This window comes from Gorilla gorilla, chromosome 4 (genome assembly GCF_029281585.2).
Source record: "Gorilla gorilla gorilla isolate KB3781 chromosome 4, NHGRI_mGorGor1-v2.1_pri, whole genome shotgun sequence".
Taxonomy (NCBI): domain Eukaryota; kingdom Metazoa; phylum Chordata; class Mammalia; order Primates; family Hominidae; genus Gorilla; species Gorilla gorilla.
Window position 1 is genome coordinate 85,184,587 of NC_073228.2, and position 17,707 is coordinate 85,202,293.

The 17,707-nt window shown below is 38.3% G+C and overlaps 1 protein-coding gene across 4 annotated transcripts in view; it reads left to right on the top strand.

Annotated features, from left to right (window-relative positions):
• The window catches only part of RASGRF2 (Ras protein specific guanine nucleotide releasing factor 2), a 269,681-nt gene that overhangs the window by 130,463 nt on the left and 121,511 nt on the right, over positions 1-17,707 (top strand). For all 4 annotated transcript variants that reach the window (XM_055386143.2, XM_055386145.2, XM_004058629.5 and 1 more), the window contains 4 exons: positions 590-750; positions 2,085-2,151; positions 2,647-2,783; positions 16,749-16,831. In XM_055386143.2, the coding sequence (XP_055242118.1) occupies positions 590-750; positions 2,085-2,151; positions 2,647-2,783; positions 16,749-16,831 (448 nt within the window). The remainder of the gene's footprint in view (positions 1-589; positions 751-2,084; positions 2,152-2,646; positions 2,784-16,748; positions 16,832-17,707) is intronic.

Sequence of the window (17,707 nt, forward strand, 5' to 3'; positions counted from 1 at the left end):
ATTTTTATCTCACATAATTTAAATGTAACTTGAAATAGGTGTCCTTTAAAAATAGTTCTTAGCTAAATTTCACTGAATTATATAATTTATATATTTTTATAATATACATGTATTGTACATTCTATTTTTAAAATACAAGGTAAACTGTATTAATATGCTATTTATCTACGTTCTGTGCTTCAGGAAGAATACATTGCATTTGCTTTTTGTTATTATTCTATATAATTATGTAATATGCATGTTATTATTAAATACATAAATTGATTGGATCAGATCACTAAGGACAGATGGCAGAAGTGCTTCATTCTTTGAATTCAATTTTGCCATCTTTCAAACTTATTTTCCAGTTTATAGATGAAGAATCAAGTCTAAAGTGTTTCACAAAAATATTAGGAACAGTTCAGCCCTTAAAATACAATGCATTGTTTCTTCTGCTCAGACTGGAAGAGAGTTACTTGTTCTGATGATGTGTCGCATAAATCAATCCCTGGTATTTTGGGAAACAGACCTTAGTGTTTATTGCCGTGGACATGGTCCTCACTTGACAGAATTTTAATTGCTGTGTATTCTTCATTTTTGTAATCACCAGGTTCTCTTATTCAAGTACCTTCCGTTGAGAGGGGGAAACTTAGTAAAGTTCGCCTGGGTTCGTTGTCTTTGAAAAAGGAAGGAGAGAGACAATGCTTCTTATTTACAAAACACTTTTTAATATGTACAAGAAGTTCAGGAGGGAAGCTTCATCTGCTCAAGGTACTGGTTTTCCATAACTGTTCCATTTATCTTCCAAGCACTTACAAGTTATTGAAGTTAACTCATTTGAGACTTTCCCGTGCTTGGTATTATCATAAAACAGATTGTCATGATTGCATAATGAGTGAGGTAATGTACTGTTACCAACTCTGCCATTTAATTCGTTGTCATTTGAATTCAAAGTAACAGAAATGTATTTTAAGTATGCATCACCATGAAGAAATACAATTAAAATCATAACCTGGACAAAATTATATACTGTACTGTATCTGTATAATCATATACAAAGTTATATACTAGTTGACAACTACTGAGCTACAAAAATCTTCTCAAATCACTACAATGTACCAATGCAATATTTGCTAAATGCTATTTTATCTTTCTCTGTACTAGGAGTCAGCAAACTATGGCCCATGGCTTAGAGCCTGTTTTTGTTAATAAAATTTTTTGTTTTGTGTTTTTTTTGTTGAGATAGGATCTCACTCTGTTGCCCAGGCTGGAGTACAGCAGCGTGATCATAGCTCACTGCAGCCTCGAACTCCTAGACTCAAGCAGTCCTCCTGCCTCAGCTTCCCAAGCTGCTGGGACTACAGACATGCACTGCCATGCCCATCTAATCTTTAAAAAATTTTTAGTAGAGACAATGTCTTGCTATGTTACTCAGGCTGGTCTTGAACTCCTGTCATCAAGTGATCCTCCTGCCTTGGCCTCCCAAAGTGCTAGTGTGAGCCACTGTGCCTGGTGTACGAGTGTGAGCCACTGTGCCTGGCCTATTGATAAAGTTTTATTGGAACACAGCCACGCGCATGTCTTTGTGTCTGTGGCTGCTTTTATGCTAAAGTGGCAAATCTGAGTAGTTGTGAAAGAGATCATATGACTTGCAGAGCCTAAAATACTTACTATCTGACCCTTTATGGAAAAAGTTTGCCTAGATAGGCAAACTTTTTTATTATTGCTTATAAATATTATTCAACACCATGATGACAGCTTTCTACTGCTTAAGCCACTTCCTGGTTGGTGAGTTCAGCCCTTTGCTAAGGTGCATTACTCTCTAAAGCCACTGTGGTACCATCTAAGTCTCCCATCAGCCGACTTGCTAAATTTTATAAACAACTGAGTGAGAGTGGGTTGAAAGGGAAGGATTTTACTGAAGTTAAATGAGTTCACTTCCTTTTGCACATCTAAGTTTAATTTTGGGCTCTATGAAAAATTATTTATGATGCAGAATTGCTACGCTTTCTTCCATGGCAACTTGAATATAGTGTTTACAAATCAGAGCTTCCCAATCTACACAAGACCTTCAGCGTCTTAGTGAAAAATTGGTTTGTTTCCAGACAGGTGGGGTTCTGTCTCTAATAGACTGCACATTGATTGAGGAGCCAGATGCAAGCGATGATGACTGTAAGTCACATTCGATCACTTAGGATTCTATTAGAATTAGAGGCGGGAGAGAGAGGCTGAGGATAAACTCCCTAAAGTCATTTATGTATGAAAAATTGAACCATTTAGCCCATGAGCCTTGTTAAACCATCTTTGGGAATTCACATTTTACTGAATTTGTTTTGTGATAGTGACTATTCAGCGGCAGTTAGAGAAGAAGGAAGAGTTGAATTAGAGTGTTGGAATTCTATAAATCATGGGATTTTTTTTTTAAAAAAACTATGAAATCAGAAGGAAACCAGGATTCTAGTCTCAAGTAACCTACTGACCTCAGCTTCTTCATCTGCTTATGAGCTTAATAAAGCCCTCTTCATGCCTGAGAAGTACGATATTGCTGAAATGAGAGTCCCGATTTGAGTGCAAATGGATTGTATAAATAGAATAATGTGAAGGCAGCTATCACTCTTTTTGTTTTTTTGTATTCTCATCTAATTGTTTGGTTTACATGTGTTCAAGCTAAAGGTTCTGGGCAAGTGTTTGGGCACCTGGATTTTAAAATAGTGGTGGAGCCTCCCGACGCTGCCGCCTTCACTGTTGTCTTGTTAGCACCCTCACGCCAGGAGAAAGCTGCCTGGATGAGTGACATCAGTCAGGTAAGAAAGTGGCTTTTGCCAAATTTTTGTTTTTTAAATTTCACAACTCAAACTTTTGGAGATAGTTTTTAGAGGTTTTTTATCTTTATTAAAAAATTACACTCAGTTGCTATGGTCACTGCCATAATCACTATGTATCTTGATAAGCTGTGATCATTATCATTTTTGTTGTTGTTGTTTTTTTTCTTAAGGTTAAAATTTGCCTGAAATATAGCAATTGGATTTAGTTCCTGGGCATTTTACACCAGCAGCAAATGTAATCATTTGTGTTGAACAGTATTGAGATTGCCCTGTTAGTAATAAATTCTCTAATGACTCCACTCCATATTTTGTTTATTTGTTTCTGAAGTAGAATAATGGTGAAAGATACAAAAACAGCCAACATAGGGCTATGGCAGGAAATCATGAATTAAAGAATCAAAAGAGACACCGTCTCTAGTATGAAACCTGAAAATAAGCTCCTGTATTTCGTATATTAAAAAATTAGGGAACAGAATTTTTACCTTTCCTTGATCAGCAGCGCCAGTTGGGGAATTGCTCCATTTATTTAGGAAATAATATGATCTAGAATATGTCAAAACTAGTCATGATTGGACTTGGACATTCTTATTCAAGCTCCATATGAATTTTGGCTCTGTAGGGGAAAAGTGTTGCTATGTAAGAAAAATATTTTTTAAGGACTTGATAATTATTTTCAAAGTTGTTAACTCAAAGAAACTGGGGCACATGAAAAAGGTATATATTGTAGTTTTCATGCTTTTTTTGGAAGAGCTTATAGTAATTTATATATAAGACAAGTGGAAACATGAATTCTATCATAGTTATTTGGAACTTAATTCTTTTTTTGAGTGACTGAAAATTGAGGTGAAATAGAAAATGAATGTCAATAGTAATCATTTTTATTTGTCAAAGAAGTTTTACAGACTTAATCTCATTTGACTCTTAGAATAGTATTCTGAAGGTAAGCAGAGAGAAATTAGTCCCATTTCACAGGTGAGAAAACTGAGGTCTGCAAAGTTAAGCATTTGTCAAAAGCTGCTCAGCTGCATTGAGTCAGAATGTGAACCTAATCTGGGTCTTTTTCTCTGTTTAGCGCTCTAAACATCCTCTACAAGAGTGCCTTATGCTGGACTTTTACTTATATACCCTCAGGATGGCTTCAATGGCAAATAAATAGCTAGAAAAGAAGCCATTTCTTTTCTGCCTGACAAGGAAATGAAAATATGGGATCTTCCATTTTTGTGGAATTGCATCCTTGTGGTGATTTATTCATACGTTCATTAGCTCTATGCTATATCAATTAATAGCATATTAAGTCTCTCCCTATTTGTAACACATCTCTTACTTTATGAAACTCTGGATCATTCATTGACTCTTTGAACATTTATTGAGGAATCACCATGTGCTGTCAGGTATTGTGCAGGTACCAGGAATACGACCATGGTTCTTGCTCTCAGGGAGAATAGGCAGGCTCATAGGGAGCAAAAGGAAGTAAACAGCTAAATGCAAAAAATTGCGTGCGTGTTGTGAAGCCAAGATATGTAGGAAGAATGGGGAGAATAGGAGTAGGCAAAGGTGTTTTTCCACCTGCTTCTACCTTCTACCTTATGATATAATTAGGGCTCCTAAGGTACAGACTTGATAAAAGCTCAGGTGACCTTCTTTAGCATGACTGGGGAGACATTGTTAAGAGAGAAAGACCCTTGGAGTGCGTGAATAATTCTGTGCCTGGTCCTTTAAAGAAAGGCACCCAATGCTTTGCCTGTCACTAGCAAAGGTCTAAGTGAGTCTTTCCCTCTGCTTATACTAGACGTTAAGGTAGAAAGAAATATACAACTTCCTCCTTATTTCTCCAAGATGCTATGGGTATTATGCTGCTTAGCAAAAAAAGTTGTACTAGATTATATCTTCAGTGGAAGGAGGCTAACCAAAAGTTGTATCTGTTTTTTCTGTTTTTTTTTTGTTTGTTTGTTTGTGTTTTTTTTGAGATGGAGTCTCGCTGTGTCGCCCAGGCTGGAGTGCAGTGGTGCGATCTCAGCTCACTGCAACCTCCACCTCCCAGGTTCAAGTGATTCTCCTGCCTCAGCTTCCCAAGTAGCTGGGATTACAGGTGTGCACCACCACACCCAGCTAATTTTGTATTTTTAGTAGAGATGGGGTCTCACCATGTTGGCCAGGGTGGTCTCAAACTTCTGACCTCAGGTGATCCTCCCGCCTCGGCCTCCCAAAGTGCTGGGATTACACGTGTGAGCCACTGCACCAGGCCAAGTTATCTTTTTTAGTGATGGGGATACCATCACACAAAATGACTATGGCATTTTGTGGCTTTGACATTTGTGGTTTTATTCATTCAACAAATATATTTATGCAGTGATATATGCCTGGCACTGTTCTAGAGATTTGTGACATATCATGAAGAAAAGAGACAACAACAACAAAATTTTCTTAACCTTTTGTAACTTCCATTCTAATTTGGGGAAGACCAAAAATAAATGATAAGGGTAATAACTAAGCATATACTATTTTATATTAGAAGGTAATAGGGCAAGGTAAGAAGGATTGGGCTGCTGAAGGTGGGTGGGTTGGTAGAGTTTTTAAATGGTGGTCACCTCATTCTGAAGGAGACTTTTAAACAAAGGCTGTAGTAGGTGATGGAGATACCGTGTGAATATGTGATGCCGTGTGAGAGGGAACAGCAATTGCAAAGACTGTAAAGTAGGAGGATGCTGCATGTTTCAAGGAATACCATGAAAGGCAGTGTGGCTGGAGTAGGGTATGTGAGAGGGAGAATAGAAAAAAAAAGAAAGTCAATGAGGTAACAGGGGCCAGATCAAGAATGCCTTTCTAAGCCAATGAAAGGGGCTTTGGCTTATACTCAGTCAGATGAAAGCTATTAAAGGATTTCAGCAAAGGAATGCCATGAACTGTCTTAGGTTTGGAAAGGATTGCTGTGGCTGCTGTGTTGAGGATGGGCTGAGGGCAGAGGGTGAGAGTGGAAGCAGGGAGATGAGTGAGCAGGCTGCTGCAATAGTCCAGGCGAGAGATGTTGAGAGCCTAGGCCAGCATGGCAGGAGTGGAGTTGGAGATTAGGGATCTGAGCCTGGATTCATTTTGAAGGTAGAACCAGCAGAGTTTTATTGTGGATTAGAGCTGAGATGTGAGAGTAAAAGGGTGAAGGATGACCTCAGAGGTTTTGGCCTGAGCAACTGGAAGGATGGAGTTGTCATTACCTGAGATGGAGATATCTGCTGGGAAAAGAGATTTGGGGGTGAAAAGCAGAAATCTACTTTTGAGTATATTGAGTCTCAGAAGTCTGATAGACATTTGGGTGGAGCTGATAAATAAGCAGTGGGATATAGAAGTCCAGCATTTAGAGAGAGATCCGGGTAGGAGATACTGCATCATTTGGGTGGTATTTAAGGCTGTGAGACTGTTGAGATCGCCAAGGGAATATGCATAGGTAGAAGTAAGAGGGCTGCAGACTGAGAGAGGGGTCAAGTCAGGGAGAATAGTGAAGAGGAAGAAGGAACCACCAGTGCAGCCGGAGAACAGCCAAGAGGACATGGTGTCTTAGCAGCCGAGTGAAGAAAACGTGTCAAGGAGGAGGGAGTGGTCACATGTCAACTGCTGCCAAAGGCTGAGTGAAGTAGTGATTGTTCTAGTATACTTAGTGATTTTGCTGCTGTGGAGTTTGAATGGTGGGTGGGTAGGTGGTAGGGACAGAGTGCTGTGCTCTTGACTGAGCCTAGCCTGCTGCCCAGAAGCCTGTATCTCAGCTGGCTTTGTTCTCTGCTTCAAGCATTTTCCTTTTATAGGAGAGATTTCATATCCATTCATGGAATTAGTCTCTCAAGTGTATCTCTGGACATATCCATTATTAATAAGATAAGCTTACTGAATGCTTGAAATGTACTATTTAATATTTTATTGTGTATATGTGAAAATATGGACACACAAATGAACTAGAAATATTCCTAACACCCAACACACTAAAATGTTTATCAAAATACCTTCCACAGATAAGCTACATTAGAATTACGTGAGGACTGTTTTTAAATGCAGATTCCTTAACCCACATTCCAGATGCCATTCTAAACTCCGTAAGCTCCATAGATCACTTCTGCACAATTAAAGAACCTCTGTCCTGAAGAGTGAACTGTTTCCATCTCTAAAGTCTCCACAATCTTGCCATATAGAAATAATTGTACAGTTTGCCTCTCAGTGTATACATACATCATGTTTGCTTTTTACCTCATTTACTTCTTTCTATATTCCTATAAACTCTTCATATTCATACTGGCTATCTATTATTCATCTGCATTATATTAAATATATTCAGCTGCATCAATTTACTGCTTTTATAGCTTTTTCTGAATAATTGAGCATTGAGTGTATGAGCTGTTTCCAAGTTTGAGGATTAATATATAATGAGGTGCTAAACATCTTCGTGCGGGAGTTTTCCCCTTCTTTTAAAGTCCCTTTTTGGTGTATAGTTAGAGTATAAGGCTGGTGTAAAAAGCCTGATCACTCTCGTTATTTCATGATTCCTAGTGTGACAGACTGCCACAATTCCTTCAAGAAATATGTAAGTTATAATTTCAGTACATCATCAACAAGGTATCTATGTAACTCTCTTCTAAGTCTTGCCAATGTTAAATTTGTCACATTTATCACATTTTTCTATTTCATGGAAAAGTGTTTTTGCCTTCTAGTGGTTTTAATTTACATTTCTGTAATTATCAATGAGATTAACATTTTCTACTATTTCTGTTTGTCTTTTTATACTAGGTAGACAGTAATTCACTGGCACTACCCTTATAGACTAAGGATGTGAACATTTTCTATTTAGGTTATGAATATGTTCTCCATTATTTTGTCATTTTAATTTTTGTCACTATTTTTCTTTCTTTCTTTTTTTTTTTTTTTTTTTGAGACAGAGTCTCGCCCTGTCGCCCAGGCTGGAGTGCAGTGGCATGATCTCGGCTCACTGCAAGCTCCGCCTCCCGGGTTCACGCCATTCTCCTGCCTCAGCCTCCCGAGTAGCTGGGACTACAGGCACCTACCAGCACGCCCAGCTAATTTTTTGCATGTTTAGTAGAGACGAGGTTTCACCGTGTTAGCCAGGATGGTCTCAATCTCCTGACCTCGTGATCCACCCGCCTCGGCCTTCCAAAGTGCTGGGATTACATGCGTGAGCCACCGCGCCTGGCCACTATTTTTCTAAATCTTACTTTTTGTGGCTTGATTTGAAGCCACCTTGCTAAGCTACTGTATTGTATTATACTAATCATAGGTAGCTCTTTTTTTAAGATGATAAAGTGGTTCCTGAGTATTGCTACAATCCCAGTTTCCCATAAGAAACTCTACAAAACTTAAGACTTTTAGCTTTGCCAGGTCTCTCTCTCTCTGAAGCTGTAATTTTTAGAAGGAACGATTGCTTGAATGATTAATCACACTCTTAGTTACACCAGTAAGGCCATAATTAACTGTTGGCACCTCTAGCAAAAAGTGCAAGTGGCTAATGGTCTCAACCAATAATTCTTCCGCTTTTTCATCTATTTATAGGGAACGATTTGAGGCTGAAGATTTGACTATTTATTTCAATAAAGCACATTCATTTGTGCTTGTCTCACTGTCATACATAATGGTTTATTAAACAGATCCACTGTAATTATGGCTATTAACTAAAATGCAGAATTAAAATTTATCTCTGAGCTTCTTGGTTTGGATAGATGTCCCAAAATATAGACCTGTGTAGACAAATTTGTAGCACACTGGACATGCTTTCTCCCTAAAAATAGTTTTTCAGAAATCAAGAGGGAATTTTCTACTTTAACATAAAAAGGTGAATTAAAAAAATTGACTCTAACCTTTCTTCCCAGTACTTAGAAGTATCAAGAAGGTGGAAAATATGGCAACACAGTAGACCACTGGTCTTTAAATAGGTACTGCCTTAGGTAAGACCCTGAAAAACTCTTGGTGGAGAAGTCACTCTCAACACTTGTCCAAAGACCAGCTGCTTCAAAATTACTTGGGGCTTTTGTGAACATACGTACTCCCAGATCCCATCCCAGCCGTTACAAACTGAACTAGACTATCTATGATCTAGGAATCTAATTTTGTTATCCTGTTAATTTCAAGGTTTATTGTAATTCATATAAATTCAAGATGACATTAAAGATATCTGAAACCCTGCTTATTTGAATATATTTCTTCTTAACTAAGTGAACTGTATACAGGCACCACTTCTTCCCAACAACCAGGGTACATGCTTACATAACCATAAATATATACCACACCTTCCTCTGTAAGTCTGTTCATGTACACACTCACATATACCAATTCTATTATAGTTTAACTTTTTTTTTAGAACAGAACTCTTTCTTTGTTGCAGCATTACTCCAAGTCCCAAATGGAAGTAAGATAAAAGCAAAATTCTCTGGTTGAAATAAAATTGGCAGACCTAGAGACTCCGGGAGCCATTTTTTTTTCACACTCCTGTTTGTGAAGCCTGAGGATGTCCCTGAAGTCTGGGGATGGGAACTCATTTTGAAAACCATTCCCCTATTTTATATAAATGTATCATAATAAGATCGATCTATCTATCATCTCTCTCTGTCTCTCTTTCTTTCTCTCTCTCTCTCTCCATCCATCCATCTATCCATCCATCTCATGGATAGATTAAAGGTTGTGTACCAATTATCAAAGACATTTTTATATAATTTAAAATATGACTTCATTATATGGCCTTTTGAAGTATGGTTTGGATTGAATGTATATTTTGTTCTCCTGAAACTTGAATGAAAGTGAAAATTTCCTTTTATTCCTAAAATAATTTTGATGCTTGACAATGACTCAGAAAGATTTATGAATGAGACTTGACACTGGATAATGAGATGTGCAGAAATGGTCACATAATGAGTTTAAAACGTTTATCTCAAGTTCCAATTCTGGTAGTATGGAGGACTGAGCTGATTTAGGTCCCCTCTAGCTATAAAAACAGAAATGTTTAACATATAAAATCATTAAAATTAAAAAATTTTAATGCGTAGGTATATTTATAGATAGGAAGGGAAATCTCTTGTTGCCAGAAACAAGGGAATTTAAAGCCATAGCAGAAAGCTTGTAAGCTAAAGACTTACAGACTTGGAAATGATTTTAGACTAGCTATTAGTTCCATGTCCTAGGAGTATTAACATATAAAGAGGGCAAGAGTTGGCCTAAGGCCTATTAATCAAGTTCTCTATTTAAAGCCTGGGCATTGAAAGGGTGTTCTCTCTGTGAAAAAAGAACCTAAAAAACTGTACCCATTGACCCAAGGAAAGAAATAAAGAAGTTTGTCTTTGTTTTGGGTTCTGAATTTTTAAAAATCTTCTTTCTAAAAATGAATGTGGCCAGACACGGTGGCTCATGCCTCTAATCCCAGCACTTTGGGAGGCCGAGGCGGGTGGATCACTTGAGGTCAGGAGTTTGAGACCAGCCTGGCCAACATGATGACACCCCATCTCTACTAAATGTACGAAAATTAGCCAGGCGTGGCAGCACATGCCTGTAGTCCCAGCTACTCAGGAGGCTGAGGCAGGAGAATCACTTGAGCCCACAAGGTGGAGGTTGCAGTGAGCCGAGATCATGCCACTGCATTCCAGCCTCGGCGACAGAGTGAGACTCTGTCTCACAAAAAAAAGAAAAAGAAAAAAAAAAAAAGAATGTGTCTGTGGCCTACAGATTTGAAATCAGACTTATTCACATGGTGTAAAGTGCCAAACTGAGAAATTGTTATAAAAATAACTTTTGAGTGTTGAAATCCCAAGCATGCTTGCAGCCCGAAACACAAAGCCGCTCCATTAGCAACACTTCTACAATCTGGGGCTCGTGACATGTGTTCAAATTAAAAATTACAAATCTTGTGAGTAAATTATGTATCATGAGTGAGACTCAGCAGGCATGGAGAGCAGTAGAATTAGCGCTACAAGAACCTCAAGTAATAGGGTGACAACTTGGAAAAGACCATAAAATAACAAGGCTTAAAGTATAATAAAACTATAAAAGAAAGAAAGAAACCATAAGGAAAGAAGAGATCACTATGCAAAAAATCCAGGCTGACCTGTCAAAGAACCACGTAGAAAAATCTAAAACTAGAAACTATAGGACCACAACATTACATACTCATTAGAAATTCACTGAAAATTCATTAAGGACAGTGAGTCAACCATAGCTAGTGAGATGATTAAGAACCAGGTTATATATATAGGTATGTGGTTCTATACCTATATATAGGTATAGAATATAGGTATAGCTATATTTATATAGCTATAGATAGATATAGCTATAGTATATATTCTACATACCTATAGAATATAGATTCTATATTCTAGGAAATTACCTCAAATACAGCAAAGAGAGTTAAAGAGATGGCAAATAAGAGAAATTCAGACGGAAAATAGAGTTAGAAGGCCCAATATACATTTCAGGAATGAGAATTGCAGAAAGAAAGATTCAAGGGAATAGAAAAGATGCAGTCTCCAGAGAGAAAATGAGTAGGAATTTTAAAAGTGGATGAAAGATATGAATCCTCATACTGAAGAAACATACCAAATTCCAAGCTGCATAAACTCAGATAAAAACCTCATCTAGACACGTCGAGGTAAAACTATGGAATATAAAGCACAAAAAGAAAAATCTCAAAAGGTAAAAAGACAGATTGCCTTTGAAAAATTAAAAGATAGGAAAAAAACTTTTTCACAAGGAGAAATTTGTAGTAGTCACTGTATCTTTGTTATAGCAGAAAATGAAAACCTCTTTAATGTATACATATATGAGATTGACTAAATAAACTGTAATTTATGTTTATATAGTGGGATATATAGCAGTTAATATGAATGAACGAACTATGCATATAAATATGAACAAATCTTAAAAGCAGTGTTGTGTGAGAAAAATACAAGCATCTATATAAAAAATTTAAATGCAAATAATATTGTAATTTATGATGGGCAGATACACAAATATATAGTAAAATAAGAAAAGAGGAATGAAAGAAGGACAAGTGGATACCCATCAGCTTCAAGATAGTCGTTACTTCCCGAGTAGAAAGAGTCTATTGGAATGGAAAAAAAAGAGGAGGATTTAACTGTGTTTATAGTGTTTTACATCCTTAACAGAAAAATGATGATCTGTAGAAAATATGGCAAAGTGTTAATAATAGTTAAGTCTAGTGGCTGGTATGTGGATGGCTCATTCTTTTATGTATATTTGAATTATTTCATAATAAAAAATAAAAACATTAAGATAAATAAAAGTCTATATCTATTCATTTTTGCCTGTATCTCTTAAATTTCTAACTATAAAGTCCTATATTCGTGAAGAGAGATGAGAAAAAATGAAGACCTCTTCTTTCCTATTTCGTAGATGAATAATTTATTTAAAAAATAAATAGCTTAATAGTAATAAAATTCTTTACTCTTCATTTTTCATCGTTTTTGTGATAATTTTCAGTGTATTATTTCCCCTTTCCAATTCTCTTTTATATAATTAGATGGTTTTTCAAGTTAAATATTGTTCCATCCAAAGTAGTACTCTATGTGTATTCATATTAGGTGTGAAAAGCCAGATATATTTTATATTTTCTCTCTCAAATTTTATGCAGTATTCTGACTAAGCTGTTTATATGTAACACTGTAGCTGATCAAAAATGTCTCAGTGTGTCTCTTCTGTTTTTCTCCACAAAGCCTTTCCCGATCCTGGAAAACAGAAGAGACACACAGCTAAACCCTGGATTGGCACCATAGATGAAGGGTGGAGGAGGGGAAAGCACTTGCTTCTTATGTTGGGAACAGGAGAAAAAGTTCTATTTCAGCTCCCTGGAGTGGGCTCATCTCTCACTCCTTGGCACTTGGGTTACACATCGTGGCTTGTGGACTATGGAAGCTGACTGTCTTCCCTACTCCTACTTTGAACCCTGCAGAGTTTCCTGGGCAAGTGAACTGGGCAGATTGGTCTTGAGACCCCCTTCCTCTTGGTTCCCTCTTTCAAAAAGCAAAAACTGCTTCCCTTCTTGTCTCTAAGAGGAGGGAAGTGGACAAAGTCAGCCTCCAGAGAACTGCATCTTAAGATACCCTGATTGTGGGTATCCTGTAGCTTTGATGGGCTGCCAGGTAGCTCTGCCCTTCCATTCTCTGACTGGTAGTGCAGGTAGGATGACAAGCCCTTTGAACTCATCTCCAGTGGTGCATTTCCTGGATTTTCAGACCCAATTCCTGTATTCCCCAGGGGTTGGACTATGAATCCCTAAGAAACAGGTTAAATCTCTGCCTTCTGACCCCCTGTCCAGGACGAGACAGAGATGCTTCTTTATGACCCAGGTCTGTGACTCTGGCCACCTCCAGTGCCCGTCCCTACCTTGTCTGGGCTCCACTTAAACAGTGTGGTTGTCTCTGGAGCTGTGTGGGAGCTCTGGGCTGAGTTTAAGTGGTCTCCCCATTACCTCACCTCTGTTCTTGATGGTGCAGTCGTTCTAAGGCTGTTGTCTCAGTAACTATGCCATTTGCTTGGAATATTAAAGGAAATTGAAGGAACATTGTTCATTTCCCACAGGTCTCACCAAACACCATGTCTACTTTCCCACTTCCTGTGTTGGTTACCCAAGGGGCTTCCTCATTGTGGTTCAGAAACACTGAGAGTGAAAAGAAGTCTAAGGAATAGCTAGAAAGGTCGCTGCGTGAAGGAGCACTTACCCTTGTCAGTGTGCAACCCCTCTACCCATCCAATCCTTTTCCTCATTACCCCACCCCCCGACCCCGCCACATAGCTTGGGAAGAACAGGGATGATGTTAATCTGTTTTGTCCCCATCGGGATTAGTAAAGTGAATTTGAAGTGACTTGCCTTACTCATCTTCAAACTCTTTCATATATTACTTTTCTTCTCTTTATCCTCATTTCCCAGTACTTAGCCCAGTGTCTTCACATAGTAAGTACTTGATAAATGCAGATGTAAGACAGCCATTTAGTAAAATCCCAATGCTGTGTAATCAATGCATCTTCTTGGTGCTCTTGAGAATTCAAAACATAGACTGTCTAACTTTGTTTAAACTCTGGGTGATTCGAAAGACATTTGGCTATGTTTTTTTCCTTTTAAATATATTTGCATCAGAAAATTTAAAATTGCCTTATAACCATGGCCATCTTTGATTTTACCTTGTTTTTTTCTCTTGCTTTTATTCAGTAGTTCATCAATTTTTATTATTCCTTTCTTCAAAATATGTATGTCCACCCTTTCCTCTTCATTCTCACAGTCTGCCTTAGGGGAGGTATGAATCATTTCATTTACTGATTCAATATTATTCTGATCATCCCTTGGGTCTCCATTCATTCTCCCCTCGTTTCCATTGAATGAATACCACCATGAGGTCAGTTTAGATCTTTCAGCGTAAGTGAGCTGCTTAGAAACCCTCAGTGGCTTCCCATCTGCCTATAGGATAAAATTAAAATTCAAGACTCCCTTCTCTATAGCCTGCCTCCAACTGATTTCTCTGTCCTCTCTCTTACTTTCTTCTCCATTATGAATGCGTGCACCAGCCACCCCATCTCTTCATTCTTCCATGTATGTTCCCACTTTGAAACAGGGCCCTTGATGTGTATTTTCATCAGGCCCTGACAGAACTTTCCCATAGAGAGGTAGTGTGGCCTTTCTTGGGGCACAGGAGGATATCCCACTTACTGGCAGCTTGGCTTGCTGGTTGAAACACTGACTCTACATAACTGGACACACAGGATGCAGCAGTTTCAGGATTTCTGGGAAAACACTATTTCCAACTTCCTGATGCTCAAGACTTACACGAACTAGGATAAGAGAAGCAGCGTTTCTTCAGTGTGAAGAAGAGCAGCCCCTGCTTTTTTCTAGAAAGTGTGAAACCTGTGCTTGCAACCAGACCAGCAGAGGAAGGATGGGCCTCTGGGTCACATTCTTTGGGGTCCACTACAGGGTTGTGTGTTTGGAATTGTACTTTCAGCTGTTTATACAAAACAGTTTGCCAAAACTTGTAGTTATTTAAAGATATTGTTGGCCAGGTGCAGTGGCTCGCACCTGTAATCCCAGCATTTTGGAGGCGAAGATGGGAGGATCGCTTGAGCCCAGGAGTTCAAGGCCAGCTTGGGTAACATAGCGCGAACCTGTCTCTACAAAAAAAAAAAAATCTCACTGTGGTAGCACACACCTGTAGTCCCAGCTACTCAGGAGGCTGAGGTAGGAGGATCACTTGATCCTAGGAGTTTGAGGTTACGGTGAGCTATGATTGTGTCACTGCATTCCAGCCTAGGCAACAGAATGACAGAGTCTCTAAAAAATAACAATAATAACAAGATATTGTTGAGGACATTGTTCACTACATTATTCAATATTTCTCTTGATGAGAACCCATGAGATAATCGTCCTGTCTGGTCCTAGACCAGGATTAATTGACCTTCTACTAAACTGTGAATTTCGTAGCTAACACTGAGTCCCTCTTTGAGTTGACTACTCCACAGCCCTGCTAATTTTGAGGCCCACTTCTGGCAAGCGCTCTCAACATAAAGTATGTGTGGTGGCTTCATTTCAGGCTTCATCTTATTGTTTGCCATCCTTTATCAAAATCATCTCTGATTTTCTCACTTATCTTGACTTTGTCTTATTATATGTGTTTTTTGTAATCCACTAGTGGGCTAAGGTGGAGCATAAATTCACATATAAGCAAAAATGGCCAAATTTATAGGTAGATGATCATAATTATTTATATGAAAATATAACTCCAAATTACTTCCAGATGCTGTAGCTTAAGGAAATATATTGAAGGGGAACTTAAAAATATTCTACTTTCTTCCCACAAGTGGCATCCTTTATGCTTTGTAGTTGAAATAATGGCATAAGATGTGAGGAAAACAAAGTTTTAAGGAAAAACAAGTATGAAAATGGCTGAAATACTAAGTAGACTGAATAGTCAGAATTCCAGTGATCTAAAGTTTTCTTACCGGCATATTCACTCTTTTATTAGAACATTGGTGTTTAGGGTAGACCCTGAGTTCAGGACCTATGTGAGGTCACGTTGCAATCAGCTTCACTGCGCTATTTAATTATAGCCACAAAACACTATGTAGTATCATAGTGACTAGAAGCTATTTTTTATTTTAAAAATTGATTATATTTTTTCATTTTCCTGTTTTGTTCAAAGGGAATATGTATAAGTCAAAATAAATTCTTCTCTAACCCAAAATAATTACAGAGAGAAAATGCAAATTGATAAGGCATAGATTAAATAATGAAGGCAGAGAAAATTAGCACAGCTTCCCGAACTCTCCTCTTGGAAAAGAGAAAAAGATGATACAAGGCTTTAAGCATGCCAGAGACAGGAGAAATTACACACTGTCCCTTCACCAAACAGCATTAGTATCAGTAGGGGCTGCCAGAGGTACTAGTAAAATGTGGGAATTTATTGGCAAAGAATACCTGAGAAGCAGAGGCAGAGCTTACTAGTGAGACAGAAGATGAATTCCATCCTAGGAAGCCACTATTTCTAATCTGACTACTCCACACCACCCCCTGGTTGCAGAAAATGAATATAGCAAGAGCAATCATGGTCAGGTCCCAATCACCTCTCAAATAGCATTGGAGCTGCCAAAGAATTGTGACAAAGTGACATTGTGGTCAGAATTCTTGGGAAATACATTCAGGGGAAGTACAGCTGTTGTATCTGTCCTCAGGTATTTGTCAGGCATTTAGTTGGTACAGTTTTGGTGTCTGAATACTGAATCTGTTCATCAGTGTATAATATTTACCTACTCCGTGTGTGTGTGTGTGTGTGTGTGTGTGTGTGTGTGTGTAAGAGACAGGGAGAGAGAAATTGAATGGATTCTTTTAGCTATAAACAATTGTGGGAATATATGATCTGCCTAGGCTTTCATGTGGGTTGTAATTGTCAACTTTTTATTTCACAGTGTGTGGACAATATACGATGTAATGGTTTAATGACTATAGTGTTTGAAGAGAATTCCAAAGTCACTGTGCCACATATGATTAAGTAAGTGTGAGAATCCTTTCCTTTACATTTTAATCAAGATTAAATTGGCGGAACATGTAAAACCTCGAATAAAATACTGTGTCAATAGAATTCTGCTTCTTATTGAGAATATGTTTCTTGACAGGAATGCAGTGATTCATATGATTCCATTATAAATGAGACTATCAAAATAGTTTTTCACATTCACAGTTTATTAACTCATAGCATAGAAAAATTGTTTTTTATACTGTTACATATGTCTTCACTCAGGACAAAATCCTAAGATGTTCAAGTTCCATATAAAAATTAAAATAAGAGGCCAGGTGCGGGGGCTCACGCCTGTAATCCCAGCACTTTGGAGGCCGAGGCGGGTGGATTACCTGAGTTCAGGAGTTTGCGAACAGCCTGGCCATCCTGGCCAACATGGTGAAACCCCATCTCTACTAAAAATACAAAAAGTTAGCCGGGCATGGTGGCGGGCGCCTATAATCCCAGCTACTCGGGAGGCTGAGGCAGGAGAATCACTTGAACCCAGGAGGCAGAGGTTGCAGTGAGCCGAGATCACGCCATTGCACTTCAGCCTGGACAACAGTGCAAGACTCCATTTAAAAAAAAAATACCAACGAAGACTTCAGTTTTGTGCCTGATCAGTTGTTGCTGGCACCCAAATGCATCTTTTGTCCCCTACTGTGGCAGTTTACCAGTGTCTACGTCCAATCTCATTTGTGTAACCACTTACATACAGACCAGGACTTTTCTGCCTTTGGGTGCACAGAGGTGACACTTAATGAATTGGAATTGTTCTCCTGTTAGGACAGAAACCTGTATCTTGGACTGTAAAGATTTTCTATTAAATCCAACATATCTATAGTACACTAGATTTATTCCCAAGGCAGA